The following is a 15,731-nucleotide window of genomic DNA, read 5'->3' as shown; positions in this document are numbered from 1 at the left end:
GATTGGCTTAAAGCAGAGTGCAGACGGGGTTTGTGGTTTCTGGAAATTTCAAAAGTTCAGACGTTAGTTCGAAGTCTAATGGCTGAATATTTATTACCCATGCGTCAGATTTCAATATTTTAATCAACACCTGAATCATACATGACCTGGTTAGCATTACAAAGTAGCTTTGAGCTCTAGCACTTCATCTGCACATAAACTCGACATGTTTCTGGGGGATGTATGCGCGAGGGTCAGGGTTGTAATTTATTCGGATTGGGAATTCACTGAAATGCGTTATTTCCGCACGTTTCGTCTCGGTGTCAGGCAGATTTATACTTCTATGGATGCGTGGATATGGGAGAAGGGACTTTAACAAAACCCACAGCTAATTTGCTACGAAGATTTGGTATTTCTGGATAACTTGGCATACAGTCTACTAAAGTTGTAAAGAGTTAGTTCAGGTTAACTGCAACTAACGTGGATAACAGTGGGGACGAGTACAGGAGTGAAGAGAAGGGGGGATATGCAGAATGAATGGCAATAGCCCTCGGTGAGGTATGTGGGATGGACAAAGAGGTCCGTGTCGGACGTTAGGGCATGAATGAATAGAAAAGTTAGGACTCAATCATTATATATTACAAATCATGATCTAACAAGGTTTTTCGCATCATACCTGAAGAGAATTCGGAAGTCGGTAAATGACGACGCATTGGTTTTGCGCGAAGAGCGATACAGCAGAACATACTCTATTTCAATAACCAGAGTTTGTGGCTTCGAGAAAGACTTTCGCTCCGAATTTGGAGAGTACGAAGAAAAATGTTGGAAAACTTGTGCTGAGGAGCGAAAAAGGATGAAAAGAAGTATTTGACATGATTGAGTTCGTTATGAGGAAGTAGATTAGAGATGAAAATGCGAGGGCTTAGCAAAGTGGTCGATGAGGGAATAAGCCCCACTCATCAGAAGTAGTACTTAATGGCGGTTCCTGATGGGAAAAGAAATGGGATGCCACAAACGGAGATGTTTTGGTGAGTAGGTATCTGGAGCAACTCTGGCCTATGACGCTTCTTGCCCATCATTAGACAGAATGAGGCGGGGGCTGTGCCTAAAATAACTCTCACACTACTTAATCGCCAGAAAGCTTATTCCGCTGTCTTCAGAAAATTGCATCTCATGAGTAAAAGGGGTTAACTACAATTAACATGAAGATCTGGTATTTCTAGATTATGTGGTATAGATCTACTACAATTTTAAAGATAATCAGGTTATTTCAGGTTAACCACAACGGTTGCAAAGATATTTACGCGGAAAGTATAGCATATTTGTATAGCACTGGACTCGCATATAATAAGCATCATCCCCTCAATAGGATTGCGTCTCTCCATTTGGGATAATCACCTTTATATTGAACTAAGATATATTAGTATAAAAAAATACTCCTTGATTCCCAGACACATATTTTTCAATGTTTTGAACCACGTTTATGGGAGAAAATAGAAGGAAACATAAAATAAATGTTTATAGCACGGTAATCAATATTTGTGGGCAAAAATTAAGCACGGAATTCATGATAAAAGTACATTTAAAAGGCATTCACGTGAGTTGCGGAATGAGCGACGCTCTCTTGTTCATACCTAAAGATATAATTTTAACACGCATATAATAAATAACTATTTTTAGTTGTTTTACAGCTTTTTGTGGTCCCAAACTAATGCAGGCCAAGTTCCAGCAATTATTTCGAAATGGTTGTAAATCAACACGTAAAAAATTATGTGAAAAAAGCATTGTCCTGATAAGGGAGATGCAGAAAATGTGCCGTACCTGCATTAGTTTTATGCCTTAATCAGGAAAAAATTATTTTTAGGAAAATGTTTTCGAAATCTCCTTTTCTGTAATAGCATATGAATAATGCAAATCTGGTATCGATTTTGTGATTAGTGTTTGAGCCTAAAGTGTCATTGGTTTTATATATTCCCGAAGCAGATTACGGTTCGCGATTTTTATTTTTTTTTTTATGGCCACGCTCAGCGGTTCAGAATGATGAATTTCCTCGCATTTTTGCCGCGAGTTGTCAGGGAAATGTTTGGAAATTATATTGATGCAAAACTACAGAATGATTTTGATACGAAATCTTTGACCTCAATGAGCCTTCCATCCGCTTTCACGTTTTCTCAGGCTTGAAGACAGGGGTAAGAAATTATAGGCTACAAAACAATTATTACGTCGTAAATCTCAGCTTTAACGCCACTTAGTATGTTTATGTAGCATTTAAATACGTATCCTGGAATACGCAAAACCTGAATCTTAAACAGTTCCCAGTGCGCAGTGTGATTTTCAATACGTATTCTCCAAATGCGAATTAACCAGCTGAGTTTGGATTTATGCAATTTATGCATAAACGCTTGCTGAAATGCTGCTACTGAAAAGGTTAGCAACCTGTATTTTTGACATTTTTGGTTAATTAATTCTGGTTATAAAAGGTTACTCAAAGGGGAAAAAATGAACGCACCGTGTGAGGGGAAATGAAGACATGATAAAAACGGAGAAAAGAAACGGCAAAAACCGTAAACAAGGGCTGATATATGTCTTGAAAATCGTCAGTTCCTGAATGTGCATTCCTTCAGGCTTACTGGGAAAGCATAAATATTACTACCTCCGTTCCAAAATAAGTGTCCGATTTCAGTTTTTTTAATGGATTATGGAAATAATGAAATTATATATGCTAATAGTTATTTAGTTAATTTAAGCATGGAAAAAGATAATTTAGTAGTTATTGGAAGTAATTTGGTTTTTCACCCGCCGACAATTTGCTTAAGAGTAATTATTACGGTCGTTATGGCAAATAGTACCCGGAAAGTGAAAAAAACAAATTTCAATAGCAACCAACGTCAATGAGTTCTACAATCTTTACTAAAATCCTGCCACAATAGTAAACTAGAATATGGTGCCATTAAGTGCATCAGCCAGGATTTTCACGTTTCCTCAAAAACCATTAACCGTATTTGGAATAGAGCAAATACATGTTATGATTCCGGGTTTTCAGTAGTTTTTGTGAAATCCAAGAAGAAAGGAAATTCAGGAAGAAAACGTAAAAATCGGCAAATCTATTCTCAATAAATTGTGCGAAATTCCACTATCACAAAGATCAATACTTCGTCATCTATGTGCCAACGTTGGCGAGTCACTAGGGATTATGCATCGCATCTTAAAAGAAGAAGTTGTAAAAAGAATTTTCAGTACCTTAAAACCTTTCTCAAAGATGAGAACAATAAGTGCAGGTTTAATTATGCTCTCAGTATGTTATCCGACGCATATAATGAACTTAAAGAAATGTTGGAGTACACTCATGTGGACAAAAAATAGTTCTATTTAACAAAAGTTGGTTCTGATGAGGAAGTACCAATTCGATCCTACAAAAGTGAACATTCTTTTAACTAAATTTATGTTCCTTGCCGTCGTTGCACGACCGCGATACGACCCTCACCGAAAAACTGATTTTAACGGAAAAATTGATATTTGGCCCCTGGTTGTACAAGAATCGGTAAAATAAAAATTAAAAAATCGTCAACGTAGTACTTTAGTGACGACACTCGTCAAAGTTACTCGATCAGTCTATATGCGAAGAATTATAGAGAAATTAATTCCCATGATAAAGGTAAAATGACCTATTAGCAGTAAAACCATGCCAATCAAAATCCGGCAAGTTAATATTAGGCCACGTTGCAAAGTTGATGAGGAAATTGTTTGCACGGGTACTGAAAATGAGTGAAAGATAAGAATGGTTTGTCAACCATCAAACAGTCCCGATTTTAATATTCTCGATTTTTTTTTAACGCCGTTCAATCATTGCAACACAAAGAGTCCCCATCCAGTATTGATGAACTCATCGCAGCTGTGTATAAAGCATGGGATAAAATAAACGCGATAAAACTTGACGATGTTTTAATTACATTGGAAAAGTGTATGGAATTGACCATGCTTCGTAAAGAGATAACGATTACAAGCTTTCTCATATGAGCAAAAATAAATTGCGTTTGCAGGGAACATTGCTGTGCAATGTAGTTTGTTCGGAATCGACAATTTAAGTAGAACGTTAGGGACCCAACCATTTATAGATAATTTGTTTAATTTTAAATTAATTAATTAGGTTAAATATTATTCGTAAGATTTAATTTTTAAAAGATTTCTAATTCATGTTATAGTTTAGTTGTGCAAACATATTTGATATATCCATTGCATTTTATGGAATTGGGCACTTAAATATTTTGGAACAGATAGTATAATTGATACAACTAATACAACAAACAATAATAACTGGGAGGATGCGAATCTCTCTATGTATAGCACAATTATATTTAAAAAATGCAAGATCAAAAATATAAGATAAGTATACTGTCAAGCATCTTACAACTTGACATAGCTTTAATGGACATCAAATGTTTCAAGAATCGTACGGTTCTATAGTTAAATTTTACTAATGTCACGTGATTTAGTACACAATTTGTTACTTGTCGGTACACTTTTAACAATGAGTCATTTTGAATACCCGCCATTATGCGGCTACCGGCGCGGAGGTCCGCTAAAAACAGCTGAATTCCGTTACAAGCGGCAACGCTGGCTACGACCTCCGACTCCATAGGAGTTGAGATCGCTGCGCGATGGACCAGTTTACGTTTTTTATGCGCTGCTTATGCCTCAAATGTAGTACACATTTTTCACTGTTCAGGGCTCATCACAGAAGTATTTTTAATTCTTAAATTCATCAGACCGTGAACAAGGTTATTTCCAAACGGAGATACAATCACAATTATTGCTGAAAGTGCAAAACTGTATATAATTCATATTATAGGTACCTACTCGCATTTTTATTACTATTGCCCTTCGGATAAAGCTGCAAAGCAATAAGGCTCAATTTATCCCGGTACTTGCAACACGGAATCCGAGAATTTACGATCGAAATTTAATATTATGATTTAAATGCCGCCGGAGGAATATCCCTTCTTTTCAGTGCGAGATTCTTTTGTTTTTTTCTTCTAGATTTGATTCGCGTTTTTCCGGAAATTTATTCTGGAATTCGCCCGGTGGGAGTGGGCAATATCTCAGGCGCCACCTGGATTTCGAAACGTACTCGAGAATTTTTACAGGGGCTGCAGAGAAATATTTACGAAGAATTATACAGCAGAAGGTATACTTACGTAATATTTGTATGGCCAAAGAGTTGCTCCTGCTATAGCTAATGCGATAAAAAATTAGTGAGGTTTAGAAATGCTTACAACTTTCATTTATTAAGTTCAATTTGGTAACATGTGAAACCACAACAGTGTATTTTCGTTTACGTTGCAGAACTTGAACAAAGCATACACCTTCTCCTGTAACGGAGACCTAAAAATCACAGGGAAATCCGGTAGGCACCCGTAATATTTTTTAAATCGAACCCAGAAAATGTATATCGAGTTTGTAATATCTTCTCGAGATTTTGAGAAAATCCTAAATTCCTCCAAATTATATGTAGGCATAATATAAAAAATTATATTAATCTTGAAATTCTTATATTAGTGGCAACCTGTCAGACGTAGAGGTATCAATTTCAGCAAAATTATCTGTAGAAGACATTCATGCAGTTGAGTATTGTCTTGGACACGAAAATTCAAAATTCTCAATAGGATTCAAATTCAGCGAATTCGCCGGCCATTCTCAATACTGACTGCGCATTTCTGATAAAAGGAAATTGGGCATATTCTTTACCCTGTTTGCATTTCTCAAGATAAAATACTTTTTCTAGTATAACTAACTAATTCTCAGCCCCGGGACAAATTGAACGTCCTACTGCAACTTGACTTTACGAAATCTGCGTTTGAACTGGCAGTTAATCACCGTCCTTTACGAACCCTAGCTGGAAAACTGGCACCGGTTTTCAGGGCCGTAAAATTGGCTCTGGGCAATCTGCTTTGTGTACCCATGCTAACACTTATGCTGCGTTACTCCATAAAATAGATAGGGAAACAATTCTCTCGCTTACTTAGCTCACACGTACCTGATAACACGCAAAAGTAAATGGAGGTGGTGTTTTCGTTGCTGCCAGCGGGTGCGCGAGGCAGGAGGTATGTAAAGTCGAGTTATCAACGAGATATTCCGGCGTTCACCGCAGTTATTTTTTTATGATTCTTTAAACTTTTTCGAACTAGTTGTGAAGATAAGACAGAAAACACAACCTTCTTATCATAATATGCCAGCATGTATTCAGAAACAGACGTGAAAGGCACATCCATGTGAATCGAATGAATGGAAGAAAATCATGCATTGCCTCTAATGTTCTCTGAAAGTTCGAAAAGGGTTATGAACGTGGAAGAAAGGCAACTACCCAACAACTTTCTAAGTTAGATTAGAATTTCAATGAAATGATCGGCCAGAGCCGTAGTGCAGAAAATATTAAGAAGGAAAAAGCAGGAGCAACTACTCCTAAAGTTTTTTTTAGCAATAATTAGCACACTGGGAGTCTGGCCTGGCGGTAGGTCGAAATCGTCAATGTCAACGGTAAGACTGTTGTGCCTTTTTTTGCTGAATCTCGACGAAATCTGAGAATGTATGTAAGTAGCAGGACTTTGTGTACAAAGCCGACTTATAGCCGAGAGCAATGAAGATTAATGCAAATAATCGTGTATCACGATTTTATGCGTCATTCCAGCTCTGCGTTTAATTAACTCGACCACTCCAAAGATCGATTTCGATCCTATTAAATTTCGTTAGTGCCGTTGATCTCGAATCAATTCAACGCAGGTAGAAATCGGCGACGTCAACGGCAAATACGTTGGGCCTGCAGCAAAACGTTCTACCAGCTGAAATGATATATAAAATCGTAATAGGTCTTAATTATCTCTAATTCTTCCTATAACTATCTGCATTAATCTTTATTGCTTTTTGCTGTAAATCGGCTTGTACGCTAAGTGCTGCCTAAGTGCTAAGTGCTGCAAGTGTAAGTACACTTGAAGATTTGGTCAGATAGAACAAAAAGGACATATCGGATGGCGGTGGTCGGACATTTTCCTACATGCTCAACATACTTGACCAGGCAGAAATCGGCCGTTGACACTGTTCATTTATGTTTGCGATCAATTGACTCACGATGAAATGAATTGACGAGATCTAATAGGATCGAAACCGGTCGGTGGGGTGCTCGATTTAATTAAACGCAGAATTGGAATGACGCATAAACTCGTGATAGGCTTCAATCTTCTTAAACAAATTTTCATGTTGAATAAATACTTCCATAGTACCTTTGAGTATTCAGTTTTTCCTGAACACCTGTTATCCCAATAAGAAAAATTTAGGCGTCTTGACATGAAATAAATTAAATAATTCAGAAGATAGAGGACGGAAATGAATTACTGCCTAAAGCAGAAAGAAAAAAGCGGAATTAGAAAGACTAATCCAATTTTCAACTCGTGCAGGGTCCAGATCCCCAACCGGTCGTTTTATTTATTATCACTTTGCCTTGCTTTTATCTGATGGCACTTAATTTCATTTTCTCGGGTAAAAACGTAATAAAGACATGTTCTTTCAGATTAGGAATTGCAGATAAAAATCCGTTTGTTCATAAATAACGAGGGTTTACTGCCCCTTTTTAATTATCACTTCCTCCTAAAAACAGATGAAGACTGTAACTCAAAAATTGGTTTTTTAGAATTTGAATGGAACGGGTTTACTTCAGACAAACTCGTTTCATAAACTTCGCTATTCGAAAAAAGATTAAAAAACGATGAAGCAGCAAAAAAATCGGTGATGTTCTGCATGATTTTCACCTAAAGCTCTCTTGTTAAGTGTATTTACCTCAAAGTTTCTAGTAGATCACCTGTCTTTCATGTAATTGCTTCAAATCCCTGTGTTTAGTGGAAATCGAGCAAAAACAGAAAAAAGAGAAACTCCTGGATTTCGCAAAAGGATGGGAATTGTCGCCAACTTCGGATAAACAAATGCGGAACGTTTTTATCCCGGCTTAACTCGAATTCAAAGGATTTGGCGGTTTTAACTTTATTAAGCCCAGGATGGAGTTTCCAGGAATATTGATAAGGCGATATGATTAGTCTATTGGAATGAACCTGAATAAAATATAAGAGCCTAATTTATGACTTGCACCGTTCGTTTATTTCATTCCATCAATTACTGAGTCAAAATAATCAATACCGTAATAACACTTAATCAAAGTGTATTTGCTTAATCTTGAATATTAAGCTTAGTAACACCAGTGTTGCGGGACCTGTCGGCTTTGAAGGGGTTGCGATCCTCTGTTCTGACCTCTTGTCCCTTTCCGCTTAACTGCATGTTCATCATTTTCGATTAATCTCCTGTGTGAATCGTGAATGAATTGTTTACGTTGTTCACTATTCATATGCCCGTTGGTTTCATTTTCATCTCTTCGTAACACCTTGATAATTTCTTGTATCATCTGACCTATGTTATTTTTCATTTCCTGACGATATTTCTTGGATTTTTAAATTTGTCTTCTAATATTTTTGGCTCGTTAACTTATGAAAATAGCGATAATACGAGAAATTGTATTTTTAGCTTTCGTTGTCGTTAATCTGTCGAATTAATCTTCTTCGTGCCGATGTGCTTTCTTCCAAATAGGAGAGAGATTTCTTGGGAACCTGAAGAGCAATTACATTAAAAATACGGCTCGCCTCTACAAACTCTATCAACCTGCGCTGGACAGGTTGCTCTATTTCATTCAGTTGCCGAAATACATTCGTATAGATTTTCGCGATTTTGGAAGTCCCTCGAAATAAAGGTCTTTCAAATTGCATTTTTAAGATTTCAGACCCTCAATGACAGTAGTAAGAAAAGTTACATTTGTCGATTAGAGCAATAAACATTACCTCAATAAAATCTTATGCTAAAACTCATTGAAATTGGTATACTGAGCACACATTAAATATCAGGGGGATTCTAACGGCAAAGACGATCGCCTTTTCAATGCCCATATTTTCAAAACAGTTGAAAATGGGAATAGAAATGCTAAATTTTAAATTAATTGTTCTTGGATGTGCGAAAAAAAAATATAAAAGGCAAAATGTTTCAATTTTTAGTATTTTCTTTTTAGATACTTCCTTACTTATTAGACCTTCCCTCTTATGGTCAGTTGAGAAACTGAAATATGTTTTATCTCTATTCCCCATCCCCTTTATAAATTAGTAGTATATTTTTTCCACTAAAGCTCTACGATGGATGATTTCCTACCTACGAAAGCATTTTCTATTTGTACAAGACAAGCCAAATCGCGCACATCCTGAGATAGAAAAAAATTATTCATATATTGTATATGATTGTAGAGAGAAAGAGAAGAGAAGTTGAGAAAAGGAGGGGCGAAGCGACGGGTTTTGTAATGGTCCAAAAATCACGTATTTTATTTTTTTTTATGATCAGAATTTTTTATTTATAACAAACATAAATTAAAGATTAATTTACGATGACCCTAAAATTGTGAAACTGCGGTGCACTTGACAAACTTTGGCAGGTTTGTTCAGGGTAGTTGGCGTTTTCCCATTCGATGTAAAGACCAGATTTGACGAATTTCTTATTTCTTAATACAGTGTTTTCAGATTTGTGGGAAGAAAATGATTAATTAAAATATCACTGTTCTATAATTCTTTAGATTCGATATTATTAGTTTATAGGAGTTTTAGAGAAGTACTTTGACAGTATCTACTGTCAACTTTAAACAACAAAATTCAAGAAAGTTCTTAACTTAAATAAAAAAAATTGAATTTGAAAATTACGAAAAAGGGCTTTTTTAACCACTGGACCTTATCTTGCGTTGCACGAAGAATTTATATAAATTTATGCACTTTTTTCAATTTCTTTGTATTTCTGATTTCCTTGTAACATTATTAAAGTCAAATAACTTGATTTTATGAAAGGAAGTCAAGAGTCTCAAGAAAACTAGAAGCCTTGAATTAATAAACATGATACTTGTCAAAAGAGGCATGTAAATTATTAAAAAAAATTATCGTAAAATGCTCGAGATATACAACAGGATCGTCTTCAGTTACAAACAGTTAATGATGACTTGTGTTACAAAAATCACAGAATGGGACCGAGACCGGCAGGACGTTTTTTAAAAAGGACAACTGAAAAGTGTTGTAGATTTTATCTACCTTTTGGTTCATTGTTTGCGCCAAAGAATATAAATATAATAAAATAAAAATGAAAATTCCTTCGGTTCTGTGTAAATGCTCATATCTTGTACGGATATACCAAAAAAATTAAATAAAATGAAGTTGAAATTCCTGCGACATACTTTAAGCTGTACTAAATTCATGCAGTACAAATCGTACATTCACTCGGTTTGTTTTTAAACCGTTTATTTTTAACTGTGTTTTAGTTTCCCTTTTTTCACTGTGTGTTTTTGTTCTCCAATTTGTGTTACTCAGAAGCACATTATGAGTGGTAATGGTATTAGTGCAAGTTTTCGAGTGGAATCACCCCTGTGTTTGGAAGATTGCATTCTGTCAGAGATGATCTGTCTGAAATGCAAAAATTCCTTCGTCGAAAAAATATTTCACTGTGAAAGAGGACACTCTATATGCAGCAAGTGCTTTAGACTCGAAAGATACCCAGTTGATAATACAGGCCAAAATAGGATGCTATGGAGGCTCTCTGTAGACATGCTTTGCAGGATTTGTGGAGCGTATCACAAAGCTAGCAGGACCCACCATTTGGAGCGGATTATGAGTATGCTGACATATCCTTGTAAATTCTTTGGCCGAGGTAGGGATATACCATTGACGTATCTCGGTATGTTCTTCTATAAGTACTTCAGGTTGTCAAAGAAGGATTGCTTTAAAAAAATTAAAAAATCATGAAGAGGAATGTGAGGCGTTTAAACTACGATGTCCACTCCATCTCAACTTTAACTGCCCATTCGTTGGTACCAAGGTTCAAACAGTTTTCCATTGTCAATTGTTTCATGGATACTACATTTTTGTCGGTGATACGATATTTAAGGTACTAGAGAATTTGTATTTCGATTTGTCCATAATCAAAGACTTTATCTCTATTATACTTTTTTACTATACTGAGTGTATCAAACAAGTGATTCGCGCCTATAAATTTTTTGCAATGATTTTTTAAAATCAAATTTACATGACACATTTTTCAGAACTGCGTTATTCCTTGTCATGGCAGTGTTTTTCAATGAAATTTTATTTTAGTTCGGTTGAAAACTCAAAATTTAATTTATGATAACTAATTAAAGATAAAATATTAAATTAGACATTAACGGATTAAAGAAATAAATTAAAAATTTATAAACCGCGACCTCTGGAAATGATATACATTTAGAAAATCCAATTTTAATTTCTTCAACGGGATCTTGACCGAATATAATTTTTTCCGCGCTTGACCTTAAAGAGCAACATTATCTACTTCAGAACATGCACATAAAGTGTTAGTTTAACGTCTAGGAGTAAAAGTAGCTTCTTAATAATATCAAGCAGAGATCTTTGTAAATTTCTAACATAACCGAATTCATTAAAAAAACTTGAAAAAATTTTAGGCACGTGCCAGTTGCTAGGTACACCAGGTATTTTACTAATCATAATTCAAAGATTCTTCTGATTAAAATCACCTTCAATACCAATCACATGAATAACTTATATTCAAATTTGATGTATTATCATTTTATTCAACGCGCAACGCTCTTAATAACATTTTGTTCCCTAGTGATTTAACGAAATTTAATATTCTATATAACACAACTATAAAAATATAAAAAACTTATTATATTTTTTGAATCAAACGTTATAGAAATATAATATATATTACAATATATTCGACATTGAAAAAAAATGTGTATGACTTAAACCTGTTTACTCACTTATAGAGCTTAGGACATACGCCAACGTTAGCGCACTTCATGACTTCACTGGTTCTATAAATAACTATAAAATAATTTCAGAAAATATTTCCTTTTCTAATTTTCAAATTGAGTGACAGTTTTCGTAACTGTAAATAGTGACCAAACAGGTTTTATTTCAAACTAGTTACATAATGAAAAAAAAGCACCCTCATTTCATAACAAATTAACAAGAAGTAACAACCATACCTTCTGTAGATCTACACTTTGAATATGTTCAATCGTATGCCATATTTTTGGAATTTTTTCATGGTATAATAAAATTATGCTATTTTGGGTAAATCCTGTTATACTGCGGGATATCGCTTTGATTGCCCCGCAGAGTTCCCCATGTTGCGCAAAGTTACGGATTTCCCAACTCCTTGTTAAATGTCTATTTCCTACTTCTGGCAAATAAATTGACAATTTTTATAAGTATAAACCTTTATGAACCATGTGCAGTAAATTATTTTTTGTTTGATTTGATTATACAGGTCAATAAAAGAAGTGTTTATTTTTTGTGTGTACTTTAATGGTCATTTTCTGATATTTTATGATCAAAAACAACCATAAACTTTGTTTTTAATTAAAAAGCTTGTTTTTGTCGATTTTACAAGATCAATAGATTCAGAATTCAGTTTTATGACTAATTAAAATACAGGTTTTTAAAATCATTTTTAAATATTTGGTTTAGTGATGAAAAAGTTGAAGAAATGCAATATTATCGGTAGCCCAAGAAAAATGTTCAAACAATTTTGAAATCATACTGCTAATATATTGCAGCATGATTTTTGTGTATTTACTTCCTACGAACACACGCCTGATGAAGCCAATAAATAGAAACGTTCTAATTATTGAAATTGCACGTTTTATCTCTTTTTTAGAATTGCTGCTAACTCTTCCATATTTATATTAATTCGAATTAATTTCATTAGTTTGTTATTATTTTTCACCGGCAGTGATGGGGAGTATTGAAATTCCAGGAGTATTCCACTTCGAGAGGTTCCTGAGGGGACTATGAAAGGAGAGAATTTAATCCCTTATGCAGTTGAATAAGCAACAAGTAAGAATTGCTATGCTGGTTTTTTACTTACAGGCCACGATCTAACTCATGGCGCACTTGTACAGAATTGGTATCCTTGAGGAATCGTAATGCCGGTTGCGTCTTGGGAAGGAGACGATCGCGAAATACGCCCTGTGTGAAAAGCCAGCAATTTCCAGACAAAGGTTCGATCTGTTCAATACAGCAGAAATCTAAAAAGAGAAGATCTGAAAATGGGGTTTTATTCACAAGGATGATGAGGTCCTGGAAGAGCTTCCGCGAGGGATTTGAGGTCCACCTTTTTGAGTTAGACAAAAGACCTCAGTTAGGGCAACCGTGTTAGTCCACCCAATTCAATGCAATACCTGCATACTGACTCAGAACAGTCTGATCATCTATATCGATTTGTATTCGAAAAAATCATGGAGATCTCATTTGAATCAAGTGTACAGACGATAATCGAAGGAAAGTTGACTAATCGTTACTTTATTCGATAATTGTATGTGTTTTGACTTATTGAGAACACATTTAAAAGTGTCCTATTAATGTTTCAATAAATGTTTTCCCCCAAGAAGAAATTATATGATATGCGTAAGACCTATAATTTTCCCATAATGTTAATCTAGGTCAACAAATCACAAGGAAGCTCGGAAATGATCATTATTAAGTATCCTTTACTTATTCATTGTGTTTACGAACAAAAGTCTAAGTTAATGTAAAGAAAAATTTTAACACAAAGGAAACATTAATATTTCTTGCCTTTTTAGTTTAGTACTCGTGCCTCAAAATTTTTCTTCCTGTTAAAAATTCTTCTTTTACCATATAAATGTAAATAATGCCTATCAAGTTTAGCATTTATAGCGAGGAGGAAGTTTTTACTGGTTACTGCTCACCACTATTGCCTTAATCCAACTTTTTCTAGACCAATTTTTCTCCAATTCTTTATTGTTCTATCAAACAGAAACAAAACCTAAAACATTAAAATTCAGCGAGGGTAATCAGGCCATTTTCGCTCTATAAAAATACAACGTTGCCACTGGCATATTTGCACTTGGCAGGAATTCATATTCATACTGCATATTACTGCACAAAATGCATTCTACAAGAAAAATTCCATTGTGCCAGAACGCTATTGAGACCTTATGGTCCGAAAAAGATGACCACTTGCACCGTTTCCCTTTTATTGTTATTACTATGATGGCTTGAGCATGCATTGGGGAGGTATTGAAGGCGATTTAAAAGGATTTTTGACTCGGTTTATTCGAATGAAATTTGAACTTTCTTTGAAATAAAACTATTTTTTTTAGCATACATTTCTCCCAGGCGTGGAGACGAAGTTTAGTTCCTCGTCTACAAACATAGTTATCCAGACAAACTGGTTATATTACTACCATTGTACCCTCTTCAAATGCATCATCCAATTGTGTTCGGCCTACGTTAGGTTGAGAATTACCCAGCTGGGGCCCCCAAGTGAAAAAGAATTTATTCACACCTCTGTAATTAAATTTTACAGTTCCGACGAAGAATTGGTGGAAACCTTCCGACACAAATGCTCCTTTGCCGAGGACGAGAACGAGGACTGGTTAAAGGTCAGTTTGCAGGTGCTGAGGAGGAGCAGATACTTTAAGATTGAGTTTGTAGAAGAGTTCAATGCTTTTTATTAGCTTTATGTGCTTGTAAATACACAAAGATTTTATTCTATAGCATTTAATGAGTAATAATTTCCTTCCCATGGTCCGTATCACTTTAATCCACCAAATGTTAATTGTTTCTTCTTTGAAAAAATTACTTCTTTGGTATTGTAATACATGATTCTTTACAAGAAATTGTGGATTTTTTACTTATATTCTATATAAGTATCTGCAAGCTTTTGAGACCGTGAAGTGAACAAGGGTTCTGGGTGAGATAAAAGAAAACAAAAAAACAGTTGAAAAATATAATAAGTAATATAATGAAACCTAATCTAACCATAGCCAAACCCATCAAAATTTAAACTAATCTAACCAAAACATTTGTTTTTATTTGGGTCATTTCGGGTTTTATTTTATCTCACCCAGTACCCCTATTCATTTTACGGTCCCGAAAGCTTGCAGATATTTATATGAAAAATAAATTAAAAAATTCGTATTTTTTTGTAAAGAATCACATATTACAATATCAAAGAAATCATTTTTCCCAAGAAGAAACCATTCATTTTTAGTTGGTTAAAGTGATATGGATCCCTTTCCCACACGAGAGATGGATTAATTCAGTCAACATTTGTGGGTAAATTGAAAAATCATGAAAAAAAGGGTAAACAACGCTGGATTTGCAATGCAAAATTCCCAAAGCTGTTAATTTATTGGTGCTTAAAAGTACATATTTATGGCCATTATCTTGTTAGTACCGAAGAGAATACGCATACAGTGTTACGTTCATTTTTTACATGATTTTAATTGAAATTGCGAATTTGTGGCGTTAATTTATATAATATAATATACATTATTGATCAAACTTTATGAGAGAGCACTAGAAAAATTTCCTGTCTAAAGGAAATAGAAAGAGAATGTGTCCAAACGGTCTTATATTGGTATCCTGGTATTTTATCTAAAACCTTTTGGATCATTTTGTGCTATTCCTTAGCGTGGGTGAGTGTAAAGGAATTTCGATCTGGAAAATTCTGGAAAACATGAACAGAATCTATCTTTAGAATTACAAAATAATTAAATATACATTTAGAGGAGTGGCATGCTATTTATTTTAGGATTCTGTTGAATTTTTCGTCGTAGAATCAATATGTTAATGATATTTGCACGTTTTCGTTTGGGTTCCAATAAAAAT

At 34.8% G+C, this 15,731-nt stretch overlaps 1 protein-coding gene across 1 annotated transcript; it reads left to right on the top strand.

The window, feature by feature from the left end:
• The first annotated feature begins 10,261 nt into the window (after positions 1 to 10,261).
• LOC136410805 (E3 ubiquitin-protein ligase Siah2-like) lies at positions 10,262 to 14,612 on the top strand. Its single transcript, XM_066393147.1, has 3 exons — positions 10,262 to 10,743; positions 10,796 to 10,980; positions 14,219 to 14,612. Exons 1-3 carry the CDS (start codon positions 10,416 to 10,418, stop codon positions 14,573 to 14,575), a joined length of 870 nt encoding a protein of 289 aa, XP_066249244.1. The 5' UTR covers positions 10,262 to 10,415; the 3' UTR covers positions 14,576 to 14,612.
• The last annotated feature ends 1,119 nt before the right edge of the window (positions 14,613 to 15,731 follow it).

This window comes from Euwallacea similis, chromosome 9 (genome assembly GCF_039881205.1).
Source record: "Euwallacea similis isolate ESF13 chromosome 9, ESF131.1, whole genome shotgun sequence".
Classification (NCBI taxonomy): domain Eukaryota; kingdom Metazoa; phylum Arthropoda; class Insecta; order Coleoptera; family Curculionidae; genus Euwallacea; species Euwallacea similis.
The sequence above is the reverse complement of the archived record's forward strand: the minus strand, read 5'-3'. Positions and strand labels throughout refer to the sequence as shown.

Excerpts from the sequence above, each read along its gene's own strand:
- LOC136410805 (XM_066393147.1), top strand. The coding sequence starts at position 10,416 with ATGAGTGGTAATGGTATTAGTGCAAGTTTTCGAGTGGAATCACCCCTG. Across the intron at positions 10,744-10,795 it reads TTGTAAATTCTTTGGCCGAG|GTTGTCAAAGAAGGATTGCT; the intron begins GTAGGGATATAC and ends TAAGTACTTCAG. Across the intron at positions 10,981-14,218 it reads TCGGTGATACGATATTTAAG|CATACATTTCTCCCAGGCGT; the intron begins GTACTAGAGAAT and ends TATTTTTTTTAG.